Raw genomic sequence first — 13,830 nt, 5'->3', positions numbered from 1 at the left:
CCATACCTATGTTTATATAATTACGGATAGAATATCAGAAATAAAATATGATGAAACCAAATTAACAAAAACTGAAAAACAATTTTTAGTTCACCAAGGTTAATCTTTTATTGAAATCTCAATTGTCTTAATGAAATAAAGGTGGGTTTTCCTTATCTGGGTAGACTAAACCCCCCTCCTTTTTTTTAAAGAGAGGGAGAGAAACATTGATGTGCAAGAGAAACATCCATCAGTTGCCTCCTGCACAGCCCCAACCAGGGACCTAGCTGCAAATCAGGTACGTGCCCTGACCAGGAATCGAACCAACAACCTTTTGGCTCACAGGCCAGTGTTCAGTCCACTGAACTACACCAGCCAGGGCTGGGGAAAATAAATCTTAATTGCACTTTTTTACTGAGCTAAATAACCTTTCCAAACCCAATTTAAGATGTCACTAATTATAGTGATTATAATTAAATATGAATTCATAACAATTTAAAATGTATTACATACTTGAGTACATTTTATATCTCACTACTGGAAAAATTTTTTTAGCATTTGGAGTGCATTATTAAGTAGGTAATTATAAAATGTCAGTATCACTGGATTTATGACCTTCTTCCCGTTTTGAAACAATGGCTGTATGACATCAAAACTATTACAGTGCAGGCAGGAAACAAAGCTAATGCCAGGCATGAGAAGAACGTTTCTTTTGTTCATAATCGTGAGCAAGCACAGAGAAAGAAGAGATGATTTTGTAAAATCAGGTAGGAGATCATTTATAGTGTCATTTACTCCATTTAGAAATTTTTAGAATAAAAGGTTTTATTCTCGCAGAACCACTCAGGGTTCTGTAGTAGAACAGAATTTTCTGAGGATAAAAACTTTCATTCTAACAATTTTAAAACACAGTAAATGACACTAAAAAAACCTGATTTAAATATGGATGTCCAGCAGCCCCCTTCCGTTCAGAGGAAGAACTAACAGTACGCTCTTTTGCCAGTGCAACCTTGCCTTATCTTCTAAAGTGTTGATACTGTAAACTCCGTAGTTTTTGTTTTTGATAGTTTTGATGTTTGAATATTTTGCATTGACTCTCTGTAAAGGATGGAAGGGGCGGTCAAGGCCGGCGCTGACCGAAGTGAGCGCGAGAGCGCGCACTGCCTGTGCCAGGACACACGTGCCAGCCGCCCCGGGAAACACCCTCGTTCTGGGCTCTCGTTCCCCGTGGGCCCCGTGCGGGGGCTGACTCGCTCCGAGGGTGCTCAGGCACCCGAGACCGAGTTTACACTCCAGATCCCTGTGCAGATACAGAAGTCATCAGGATCTACAGCTGGACTCCGGCTGCCGGCGAACGTGAACCAGCCCAGTTGGCAGCAGTAAGAACCCGCTGGAGCACGGCTCATGAGGAGCCACTTAAAGGTGGAACCACAGCACACGTGAACAACACACACTGACCACGTGTGCACACACAGACCGGATTTAATACAAACTTTCCTTTATCTAAGTTTACACGATAGCTGGGAAAGGAGGGGTAAAATGTATGGGAAAACGTGCCAATTTCCTTGTGAAACATGACCGGACACTAGAAACTGAGATAAGTTCAAAATGTGAGCTACTCCTGGCGTAGCACAACAGACGTTAATTACTTTATTTTTACTCCAGATGTTTCTTATGAAAGATACAGGGAGGAAGCAAGGTGAATGCTTCCCTAAGGAAATAAAGATGAAGTTGTAAAAGAAAGGAAGAACAAAGGGATACTTACATGCAGCATTTATGCGGCTACAAATGAAGTGAGAGGATTTGGAAGTCTGAGGGGATTAGGAATATCATTGATGGCTCACGCTGCAGAAATCCAATGCATTTTAAACACAGACATGTCTGACAGTGAAGTGAAAAACAAGACCGCAAGATGCGTTACTCACTCTCTCGCAACCGCATACCAGATGGGCACTGGCAGCAGGCAGTACACGTAGTAAGTCCATGGGCAGGCTTGGACCAGCAGGAAAAACGCCATTAAAATGCCAACAGCCACAAAACCACATGGCAGGAGACAGCCTGGTTTCTGGAAATCAAACAGAACATCGAAACGCTTCCAAACCCATGCTAATTGACAGGCTTTTAAGAGATTTTGTAAAGTGAAGAAAATGCATTTCTTTCAATGGTTCTACAACTAGAGGATTAATCTACAAACGCATTAAACACATTTGCCATTGGGGCAGCACAGCTCAGAAGAGAAAGCTGGACAGAACGGGAGGGTTTACGATAAGGCAAGTCTCAATTTGAAAACGACTGTGTTCCTGATGTTTGTTTGCAAGTAAGTTGCTCAGAACTCGGAACACATTTCTCCTGAGTAATAACTTAATAAATGTTGGCTGAGTTCTGCAACGAGCTCACGAAAGCCCACTTAACCCATGGTAAGCTGTGGGAACCACTCATCTGGAACCATGCTCCTGCTCAAGCCCCAACCCGACACGCTGCCCACGCTTCTCCCCACTGGCCCATCCACAGCGGTTCCTCCAGTCACTCCTCCCTCCCGAACCCCTGCGGAACGAGGAGTTCCTCGGTGTGGGTCACCAGCGATGGCCTGTGGGTGCTGCCACTCGCTCACTGCATGACTACGGGAGTGAGCAAAGTACACAACTCTTCTGAGGCTTCATTCCACCCCATCTGTGAAATGGGAACAACAATTCCATATGTACCGGTCAAGGCAGGCAGTGCTTAAACGAGATTACGTAAAGAGCTCAACCACATGCCTGGAATGTCACTACTGCTGACTAAATAATGGGTGCCACTGTTCCCTCCGTTTCCATTCTCTCTCCTCCATTGTTTCACGGCAGTCCCACCGTCACTACAGAAACCCATCAGTAACAGCAGCGGAAGTGGAGACGGCGGGGGGGTGGGGGGGATGGCACTGGGGGTCCCACAGCAAGGGGTGGGAGAAAAAGGGGCAACTCTCAGACAGATGTGGACAGGCAGGGTCATAAGGCTGGAGCTGGCTGAGGCAGGTGCTCCCCAAGACAGAGCTAGGGCCTGGTTCACATCATTTCGAAACAGTGAAATAATGAGAGAAGGTTAAGAGAGTACCTAATAAAACACTTAAGGGACTTTTCCGGCATCAGTACAATGTGATATAATTCTCTCAGCCTTTGCTGCATAATGTACAATGACAGACAGTACAAATGACAGCTCTATCCAGGAAACTAGAACGCACGGAATTTGGTTCAGCTGAAGCAAAAAGTGAAAGGATTTTCAATAACAAGAGTGGGGACGTTTTCTGCTTCGCCGTGAACTGACGAAGCGCGCCGTGTGCCCGGTGATCACTGCTTCAGCCAGCAGACATTGCTCCCGTCGCACCCTCTGTTACAGCCTTCACGGGGTGTGAACCCTGTGGGCAGGGACTGAGCGTGGGACTTGGCGTGGGGGGTTAATATTTTAGGGTTTTACTAGGTGAGAAGAAAACAAGGGAAAGGCACGTAGCAAGTAAGGACAGTTAGTTCTAAAGCAAAAGACACCGGGGGTGGCAAAAGCAAAGGGCGGGAGTACGGAGCAGTTAAACGCCGAGTTTGGTCAAGGGGAGCGGTGGCAGCTTCTGTGCAAACAGAACATTCGGAACAGACCTGCCTGCACTGGTGACAAAGGAGGAACCCCCTGTGTTACCTGGGGGACGCTGTCATGCAGAAGTGACACACACTTTGGAGTCAGACCTACCCTTAATCCCAGTGCTGCCACTCTACCTGCCAGGCCAGGTGACTCAGCAGTTCAGCTCGTCTGGAGCCGGTTCGCCGCCTGGCCCCGGAGGTGCTCTCCGAGGCAAGCTCCCCTCCATGCCCCACCCCCCGGCAGCCTGCTTGCCCGACTACGGCCAGAGCAGTGACTTTGGCTCCGGCAGGAAGCCGGGCTACCCCACTCCCCACTGGCCCGTGCTGCCCTCTCGGCACGCCCTCCTCCTTTTCCCCACTGGGCTGTCCTACTCGCCCACCCTCGGGGTTCCGCTCGGGCAGAGATCTCTGCAGGGCCTCCCGACACCCACCCGCAAGCTACCCGACAACGTGCACGGCTGCCACCGCCATGCCCCGACCTGCGCCCCGTGCTGCCCTCGGCAATTCTGCAGCCTGCCCAGCGGCACCTCCGCCTGCCCTCGGCACTGTTCGCCGGCTGTCCCGGCACTAGGCGGCCACGTTGCGGACGAGGAGCCAGGGGGTTTTTTGCAAATAGAAACACGGGGTTCAAAGTCCTTTAGTGACCTCCACTGTCATGGTCAGTTCTATGCGTCCACTCGGTAGGACACCGTCTCCAGTTACTTGGCCCAGTCGAGGTGCTGCTGTGAAAGAACCTTGCAGACGTGATTCGAGTCTACAGTCGGTTGGCCTTAAGGAGGGGACAATACCCTAGATAATCCAATCCCGGGGAGCCTGCCCCGACCAGCTGCAGGGTCAGGAGCAGCAAGGAGGCCTCGCTGCAGAAGACGCTGCACCTGTCAAGGCAGCTCCTGCGTCCAAGTGCCAGTCTGCCCTTCCCCGTGGCTGGCCCTCCCGGCTCGCACGTGCCCAACCGGCCCCGCTGCCCACAGCCACGTCAGCCCCGGCCTTACCCTGCATCTCCCCGTGTATGGCCCTGCCGGCTCTGCTTCCCTGGCTCAAACTCAACTGTCACACCAACTCTTCACTAGATAAAGTTCTATCATCCAGCATTGGAAGCCTTTGATTACTTCAGCCTCCTCTGCACTGTCAGTATTAGCCCATGCACAAAGTGAACTGTTCTCCCCAAACTGAACTGTTCATTTTGAAGGCAGCATGGGCGTCAAAAGAGCATGGATTTAAAAAATGTTAGTTCTGCCACTAGACACGGGTGTATCCCTGAAGAGAACAGGTCTCTCTCTGAGCCCGAATTCCCCCACAATAATAAAACCACGTGATGAGAATCATCACCGCTAAACTTTGGGCCGTGTTGAGCTGAACACGCGTAAAGCACCCAGGACAACCCTGGAACAATGGGGCTCCATAAATACTACTGTTATCCAGCTTAGCCCCTGTGGATACCTTTAATTTGCTTTAAAAAAAAATCCTCACCTGAGGACATGCTTATTGATTGGGCGGGGGGGGGGGGGGGGAGTAAGGGAGAGAAATATCGATGAGGAGAGAAATATCTATCAGTTGGCTCCTGTATGCTCCCTGACCAGGACCAAACCTGCAACCTGGACTTGTGCCCTGCCTGGGAACCGAACCCGCTAGGGCCGCTTCGTCTGCTTTAATCCCCGTCCTCTCCCTGTAGTCTGACTGTTAAACTCCAACCGAGACGTACGTTTTCCGGTTGCCCTCGCCCTGGCTGCAGCGAGCTCTCCCGTATTTAAACTGTGATGGCCTTTGTGTCACACTCAAACACTTAACACGTGCCGAAGCTGTTAAACGGTCAAGTTGCCTTCCGTGATGCAGCGTAGTGACCTACATCTGACAAGGCGGTTGTGTGTGCGTGCACGTATTACCTACTCTGTCTAATTCTGAGCTCTCGAGGGCAGAATCCGAGTTTTATACTTCTTTGCATAGCGCATGCAGCGCATCTAGCATTGTTCTGCACACTCAGTGAAATACTTGCTGCATGGTCAGGTGAATGAATAAGGAACTATCAGCCATGAACCCTGCTGACACGCCAATCTAAGGACATGTCGTCTCTCAGAGACCTCAACATCAGGGTAAACGTGAAAAGAAAGTGTGTGCACGAGATTGCTCCAGATTCAAACCTCGACTCCTCCCCATCCTAGCTGGGTGTCCTTTTGGAAGTGACGTACACAGCCTCAGTTTCCTCTTTTGTAAAGAGGAATTATAATGCTGGCTTCTAGCACCACAAGTTTAAAGTGGCAAAATAAATTTCACGGACCCAGCAGAATGCCTAGATATGGTCATTACTAAAACACGGCTGTTTCTGTCTCCTTTCCTACCATATAAGAAATGATTCCTGCTCCAGTCAGTTTCATATACATTCAGATAATGAATGCACTGAGGAAATGATTTAAGATGCACTAAAGCACTGTAAGAAACTGGAATCAACACTACTGCTCTTCCTTCCAATACAGAAAAATGTAATGTAAAGTTGGGAAGAGTTACCACTGGAAATCTTGCAGCGCTACTATTACTAATACTCCGTCTGGACGCATTACTTTGTAGAGATAATGTGGTAACAATCATCAGAGAATGAAAAGGAGAAGGAAGTGGCTTATTCTTCCCACTAAATGACAATTAGCGATACAGTTTAAAAGAATAAAGTGTTTTAAGACAGTAAAATCATATATGCAGTGTTACATTTTCTCAGTTAATAGGAAGTATTATTAAAGAGGTTTTTTTGGTATTGAAATTATAGTAAACTGGGGATTCATTCTTAAAATGAGGATAAACAGAAAGTTCTGGCTGAAAGTTCAAAAAGCTGAAAGGAGGTAAAAACAGTTCCAGGAAAACACATAATTAAGAAGGGGGCATTCTGAATAAGTGATTTATTGCTTTCTAGCTCCTAAACTTTTAATGTCACATCAAGTTAAATATATTGCTTTGAAGTAGTTTTCTGACCACTAGTATTAGAAAGATATGGAATAATTATGACATACTAAATAATTATAAAAGAAAATTAACAGTTAATGCCATATGAGAATTTAAATTATACAGCTATCTTTATAGCCCTCTTAAGTTAGAGAGCTGTTATTATTAATATACCCTTTTCCCAACTAAAGACATAGATAACCCAGGGAAAGAAGACCTAGTACAACAAAAGCAAACGAAAGCTAAGTGTTAGCTTAGCACAACTTGCCCACTGTATGAACTCCTTACAGTCGAGGTGACCCGATTTCCCCCCTCAGCCTTAGTGACTTCACACCACCATCCGCACCGTCACGGCACTGCCTAAACGTACCTTAACGGGGTTACCAGCACCTCTGGTAAGGCCGGAATGAGACTTGATGGTCAGCAGGGACGCATAAGACGCCCATCCCACAAAACCAAGCAGCACATTGGTGCCCAAAAAGAATCTGTCGTAAGTGTGATAATAAGACAATCCTTTCAATGCGAGATCAATCAGCTCCTTGCAAAGCAAGACCTAAGGAGAAAGAAATATATAACTTGCCATGTGGAATGAATAAGAAACCTAAGACTCAAAAGAAAAAAGTTATTAAAACTGAGTAACTGTAGATAATGGGTCAAAAAATAGATTTTAATTGTTTGAGGATCTTCCTGCAAAGTATAAGAAAAAATTTTGAATAAAATAGATTTTTAAATCTTGATAAGAGATGGCATCTTAAACACAAACTATGAGATGTGCAGTGATTCAAAATGATTCAGTTTGTGGAAATTATCTTCAGATAACACTAAAAAAGGAATAAAGACTCTAATTTAGGTCCCAAATAATGGAGACACCAACGTGTACATAATTTTTGACTTTCTCATATCAGATTACCTGAATCAGTGATAAAACATCATTCAAATAGCTTAATATTTCAGAGGAGAAAAGCTGATCATTTTAAAACCATGACAAAAATAAGTATTAGAAATACATGGTATTACTTAGGCAGTTTTAGAAACAAAACAGAATTCTTTCCTACTTTAAAGCTATATGACCACCTAACAAAGGGAAAATAAATGAAAAGCATGGTGGGGCGGGAGGTGGGAAAAGGTCAGGCTTCCTCACGCGTCAGCAGACTTCTGAGGGTGTGCTGGTGGTTCCAAATGTACAAACAGATCTCATTCTGAGATACCGTGCACAGCAGGGAGACAGAAACTTGGATTACACCTTGTCATGGCAGAAAATAGCAACTGCTCGTTTCCGACACGAAGCCCAGAAAGGTCTGCCCGCAATGCCGTCTGCAGTGAGACAAGCGTGTCCGTGGCCGAGGCAGCCACTCAGGGAAGTCACCCCTTCCTGGAGGGTTCGGGAAAGCTCCCAGGCCGGCCCGCCTCGCCTCGCCCCACGCCCAACACAGTGATCGGCTATTTGTATACGCAAGGCCTGCATACTTACAGCTTCATCAAACTCTCTCTGTTTTATGTGAGATCTTGCTTTTCTTAAAATGTCAAACTGTTTAGAATCAGAAAGCAACCTACAAAAGAGAAAATAAAGGTTAGGTTTAAAGTGTTTCCTTCATTTCAATTATATTTTTTTAATTGAAAATTAAAAGATGGTGAAAATTGAGAAAGTAAAACAAAAACAAAGCAAAAAAAGAGAAAGAAATTAATAACCTTGAGCTACATTGTATTTATTGCTGGTTATCTGAACTCTTCCACGAAACAGCTTAGAGTTAAACTTGGTTTTCTCGACTCCAAGGTTGGACTGCCACACTATACTAAGGACAGTCGAATCATACATCATTTTGGAGAAGAGGAATACTCTGGCTGACAGAGGACTTCTGACGGACTGAGTAATGAACGGCACAGCAAACAGTGATTGAGTCCCACCGCTCAGCCCTCCAGGGCTTGTGGCAGAAACAACAGTGAAGCCACAGCCACGCCAGCACCTGGGACTTGAGCAGACAGGTGGGCAGGCGGCGAGTGCACTAATCCAGAGCCCCGGGCAGAGCCTGACCGGCAGAGCCTGACCCACGGGGAAGCCAGTGAACAGGGGGCATCTACTGGCCGTTCTTCTCCTGCACTCACACCTCTCTCGGGCCCCCCGCCTTCCACTTCTCCTCCCATCATTTCCCTGCCCTGCTTATACCACAAGAGAAACACTTCTAATGCTGCATAAACTGGAAGAATCTATAGCTAAAGACATTAAGTTCATGGAATGTAGAAACTGAGAAAATATCACCAGAACTCAATGACCCTACTGAAATAAACACATTTCAACACAAAACCCAACACATTTTTCTTAACTAAAACCTATACTCCTAAACTGAATAACTTTACATTTAAAAAGTGTAAAAAAGTTATTTAAGGATACAGCAGGTTAGATCATGTAAAATTAGTACTTTTCAATGTCAGAAGCTACCAAACTAAATCTTGGCGATTTCATACGGTGCAACATAACGGAAACACGCACCTTTCCACCTGGCCCGCGCAGTCTCTGAAGAGGTAAGATCGAGACTTGCAGGAAGTCAAACTTCTAAGCCATACTATTAATTTGGGCGGGGTCACAGACTGCTTCCAGAAACTGAAGCTGTCCAGAAAATGCTTACAATCTGAAACCTTACATAAAATTTCAGAAAATTCACGAACCCCAGAGGCTCAGCACAAACCCTCCCGAGTCCTCCAGGAGGCCCCAGTGAAGGCTGTGCCGACATCCAGGGCCCCCAGAGCCCTCAGCTCGGGCGTCCACCACTCAGGGCTCGGCTCCACACACTGCTCGCTGGGGGATGTTGTCCTCGGGGTCTTAGACGTGGGATGACTTTTCTTAGACGTGGGACAGAGGACACAGGCTTTCAGTGCTATATATCTAAGTTAAATTTTCCCAATTTGGATAAAACCCTTCTAGTTAATCTCCTTCCCCGTGTTCCGATCCACTTGGCCTCCGAGCACATGGACCGCATCTTCTAGCTTACATGAAACTAATACAGGCACCTTGCCGTCCACCTCACGGGCTCTAAACTTCCTGGATGCTGGGTGACCATCCCCCTCTCTCCTACTCAACCCCCTGCCCCAGACATATGCCCCCAGCTACACAAACTCCTCCTCCATCACCAATCTTGCATTTGCATCTGAGCTCTCCCCTTCATAAAGGCCCTCCCCTCAACTGCTTTCCAAAGTCCAATCCTCATCGCCCTTTACAGTCCACATCAAACCCCACCTCGCTCCATTAGCACTTCGGTGTGGTCTAACGGGCAATTTATTGATCTTCCCTTGACTTTTAACCTCCACATGGGCCATTGATTATTTCCGTTAATATCCACAATAATACTTAGCAAAGTGCTAAGCACATAAAACAAACCAATAAATCTTAATTGATTAAAATGCTATCAAAATATTGCAGGCCTGAAAAAGGAAGACAATAATACACAGTGTCATTTCTTAACACACCTAATGATTTGCTAGATTAAACAAAAACATGAAAAGAAACCTGGTCCAGAACTAAAGTCCTTTTTAGGACTCAGAGGTCCTAGAAGAATGGGAAAAAAAAGTATTTTAAAAGAGAAATACTTGTTACATTAACTAATTATATGACAGTATGTTATATATAGAATGTATTCCATGTGGAGTACTTAAGTAAGGAGACCAGAGTCAGGCTAATTTATCTTTTCCTAAATGGTCTATTTATAAACTTGGGGACATACCAAGGGTTCAGAATATGTCTGGAATTCGGCATAATGTTCTGTATGAAATGAACAAAGTCAAAGAGAGATCTGGTGCATCAGGAGGGGACAGAGGTCACTAAAATATACCTTGTGTAAACATGGAGAGCTGAAAGAACTGAAAATACAGAAAAGACCATTAAAAAACTCAAGTCATTGTGTGAACAGGATATATTCCAATACATATTCTCCCAGGAGAGAGAATTTGGCAGTAGCATTTTATGATAATGGCAACACATTATCTGCAGAACATTTCTACATAGTAATCTGATTGGGAAAAAAATTCCTTTATTGGCTAAATCTCTTATATTGAAAATATCAGATTTTAAAAAAATCTGTTAGCAACATATTATAGTTAAGTAAAGAAGAAATGAGAAATGAGTATGGGTTGTACACACTTCTTTGCTGTGATTGCTATCAGTCCACCCATTTCCCAGGGTTACTTGAACTTAGTAGAAGAGTAAGCCGTTTCTTAAGATTATCAAAAATCTCATCATCAATTATTTAGGGTGACCTAGTGTTTGGAGGACAAAAATCTCCTTAAAAATGACATCATTTAAAGTATCATATCTTCTTACTCAGATTATTATTACAAAAATAGTTTGCTTGCATTTACACATAATATTTTAGAGATACTTAGTGATATATAGTCCATTTCTTTTTAGAATATCTTACATTAAAAAGTATTTCAAGGACTGCAGACTGGTACAACCACTGTGGAAAGCAATATGGAATTTCCTCAGAAAACTAAAAATGGATCTGCCCTTTGACCCTGCGATTCCACTGCTGGGACTCTATCCTAAGAACACTAAAACACCAATTCAAAAGAACCTATACACCCCGATGTTCATAGCAGCACAATTTACAATAGCTAGAAGCAACCAAGCTAGATGCTGGAAGCAACCTAGATGCCCATCAGTAAATCAGTGGATCAGAAAACTATGGTACATTTACACAATGGAGTTCTATGCAGCAGAAAGAAAGAAGGAGCTCCTGCCCTTTGCAATAGCATGGATGGAGCTGGAAAACATTATGCTTAGCGAAAAAAGCCAGGCAGTGAAAGACAAATACCATATGATCTCACCTTTAACAGGAACCTAAATAACAAAACAGAGAAACAAGCAAAATATAACCAAAGACACTGAAATAGAGGCCAGGCTGACAGTGCCCACAGAAGAGAGAAGAGGGAATTTCAGGGGACACTGGGAAGGGTTCACAGGAACAAACTTAAAGGACACATGGTCATAAACTAAGGGGAGGGCGGTAATGGGAGGGAAGTGGGGAGGGGTGGGAGGGGGGACTGGATTGGGAGTAAAAAGGAGAAAACTGTATTTGAACAATGATTAAAATTTAAAAAAAAAAACTGTTTCAGGATTCAAACAAATGAGAACAACTTGAAATCAAGAAATCCATTTAATAGTGATAAAAGGAAACTAGACTGTGGGTGGTGAGCACACAATGAAATACACAGATGATGTATTATACAATTGTACACTTGAAACTTATATAATGTTATTAACCAGTTTCACCCCAATAAATTTTATAGAAAAAAGAAAGAATTAAAAATAAAAATAAATAAAAAGTATTTCAAGAAGATAAAGACAGAGAAAGCAGGATAAAATTACTTCTAGAATAATTTGCATTCTTTAGACTGACCAATAATGTACAATCATGTCATTTTTCATGTAGAACTGAGTACAAGAGTATTTTTCTATGTATGCATGTATGTGATGTGTGAAGTTAACCTGTTTAAGTTTCAAGGCAGTTTTAGGTCAGAAAACTACATTTCTAGCAAACCACCAGTAAATCAGATAAATGAACTGGTGAGAAGATTGACATTAAAACCAGTACTTAAATGTGGACCAAGGGAGGAACTTTTAATCACAACAGCCTACATGAAGCGAATATATTAAAAAAACCCAAAGTATTTTTTGCCATTTTAGTAGAAAACAGATTCGTATATTTTGTTAAAGTTTAAATTCTCTGAATTACACAGTGAGGTTTAAACAAAAACATGTTTTAAATAAAAATATGTTTTTGTTTCTATTGGCAAGGTACAATAATCTTCTTCCCATCTTTTTTTCTAAAATCTTTCTTAAGAGATCTTTCTTGTTCCTCTCCCATCTCATGAATTTTTTTCTTCTAAAGTTTTTCTTGTGTTCCTTTGACCTCTTTAGTACACAGTTCAAAGTGTTTTTCCTCCTTTTTAAGGTGCTTTCACAGAGGCAAACCTTTCATGCTTCTCCTAGTCATGTGGCTCCACCTGCTGGTCATTCCTAGGCATTGCATGGGGGACTGACTGGACCCAGTTTTAGCTTTGAAGTTCTTTCTCTTCAGCAGTTCCATTTGTGGGAATGGCTGCTTCGTGAGTTTTATTCTCTCATGGGTCTTCAAAATATCAAAAATAAAGTGTACTTATTTTTTAAAGAGTAGGGTGAAACAGGGTATACAATAACCATATGCATCCACTGGACCCTTTTATGAGTCTAAGAAACTTTAGCAGTCTTATTTCTCCATTTGACATTTTATCACCCTAGAAATTATTATATTATTCATGAATTATGAATTCTAGAAAAGACTAAGATAACGGAGGGATGGTGGAGAGACACTATTAAACAGATCTAGTAATGCTGGTGAAGTTGATCATGTAGGTAAAATCTCAAGATTATGAATTTTTAGGTGTCAATATTCTAGGTAAATTTTCTCAGACTTAAGAATCGGTGACTGAACAATGTATTTCTAAGAAGGAAAAAAAATATAGTGCTTATTCAAAAGGGAAGGGGGTCCTCACACTGTTATTTGTAACAGGAACCTGAGTTGTTTGCAAAAAGGTGTGTGATAACTATCCTTTCATCTTCTCTAGTCTTTGTGTGCCAGTGCCCGCCGGCTGTGGTCTCTAAGTGAACAGTGCTACCATTAGGTGCACCAGTGCCTGCCAGCTGTGGTCTCCAAGTGGGCAATGCTCACATTAGGTGTGCCAGTGCCCACCGGCTGCGGTCTCTAAGTGAACAGTGCTCGCATTAGGTGCACCAGTGCCCGCCGGCTGTGGTCTCCAAGCGGACAGTGCTCGCATTAGGTGCACATACATAATGGTGACGGAAAGGAAACAGATGGTATAGAAGTGGAAAAATTCACTGGACTAGAAAAAAGGAAAAAGACCATTGTACTCAGAGAGTAAATGGTGAGAACTGTGTTTTTCTGGTACACTGAGCACATGTAACAGGAAAAAAAAGGATACTACACAAGAACAGAACTAAAATACCTGGGAATAAAACAATGAGAAATGGCTATTGTGGGGAAACCTAAAATCCTACTTAAGGACGTAACAGAAGATATAAATAAATACATGTTAGATGGTAATGTTAAATATTGTGACAATGTCAATTTCCTCCAAATTACTTCCTAAATGGTGTATAATAATGAAAGAATCCTTCATATAACTCAAGATGATCATTCTAAAATTTACATGAAAAAATTAATTTTTATTCACGCCCATGATTTTTTATGATTTTTGATTCATGCCAATGATTCAAATACTTTCTGTTTCTTGAAAAATGTTTTTATCAAAGTATATACACATATAATTT

General features: G+C 43.2%; 1 protein-coding gene across 2 annotated transcripts in view; it reads right to left on the bottom strand.

Annotated features, from left to right (window-relative positions):
• Positions 1 to 13,830, bottom strand: part of PIGN (phosphatidylinositol glycan anchor biosynthesis class N) — a 72,850-nt gene that overhangs the window by 31,940 nt on the left and 27,080 nt on the right. For both annotated transcript variants that reach the window (XM_028524273.2, XM_028524275.2), the window contains exons 14-16: positions 7,981 to 8,059; positions 6,880 to 7,062; positions 1,905 to 2,044 (exon numbers count right to left, since the gene is read on the bottom strand). In XM_028524273.2, the coding sequence (XP_028380074.1) occupies positions 1,905 to 2,044; positions 6,880 to 7,062; positions 7,981 to 8,059 (402 nt within the window). The remainder of the gene's footprint in view (positions 1 to 1,904; positions 2,045 to 6,879; positions 7,063 to 7,980; positions 8,060 to 13,830) is intronic.

The sequence above is a fragment of the Phyllostomus discolor genome, chromosome 9, assembly GCF_004126475.2.
Source record: "Phyllostomus discolor isolate MPI-MPIP mPhyDis1 chromosome 9, mPhyDis1.pri.v3, whole genome shotgun sequence".
Taxonomy (NCBI): Eukaryota; Metazoa; Chordata; class Mammalia; order Chiroptera; family Phyllostomidae; genus Phyllostomus; species Phyllostomus discolor.
The sequence above is the reverse complement of the archived record's forward strand: the minus strand, read 5'-3'. Positions and strand labels throughout refer to the sequence as shown.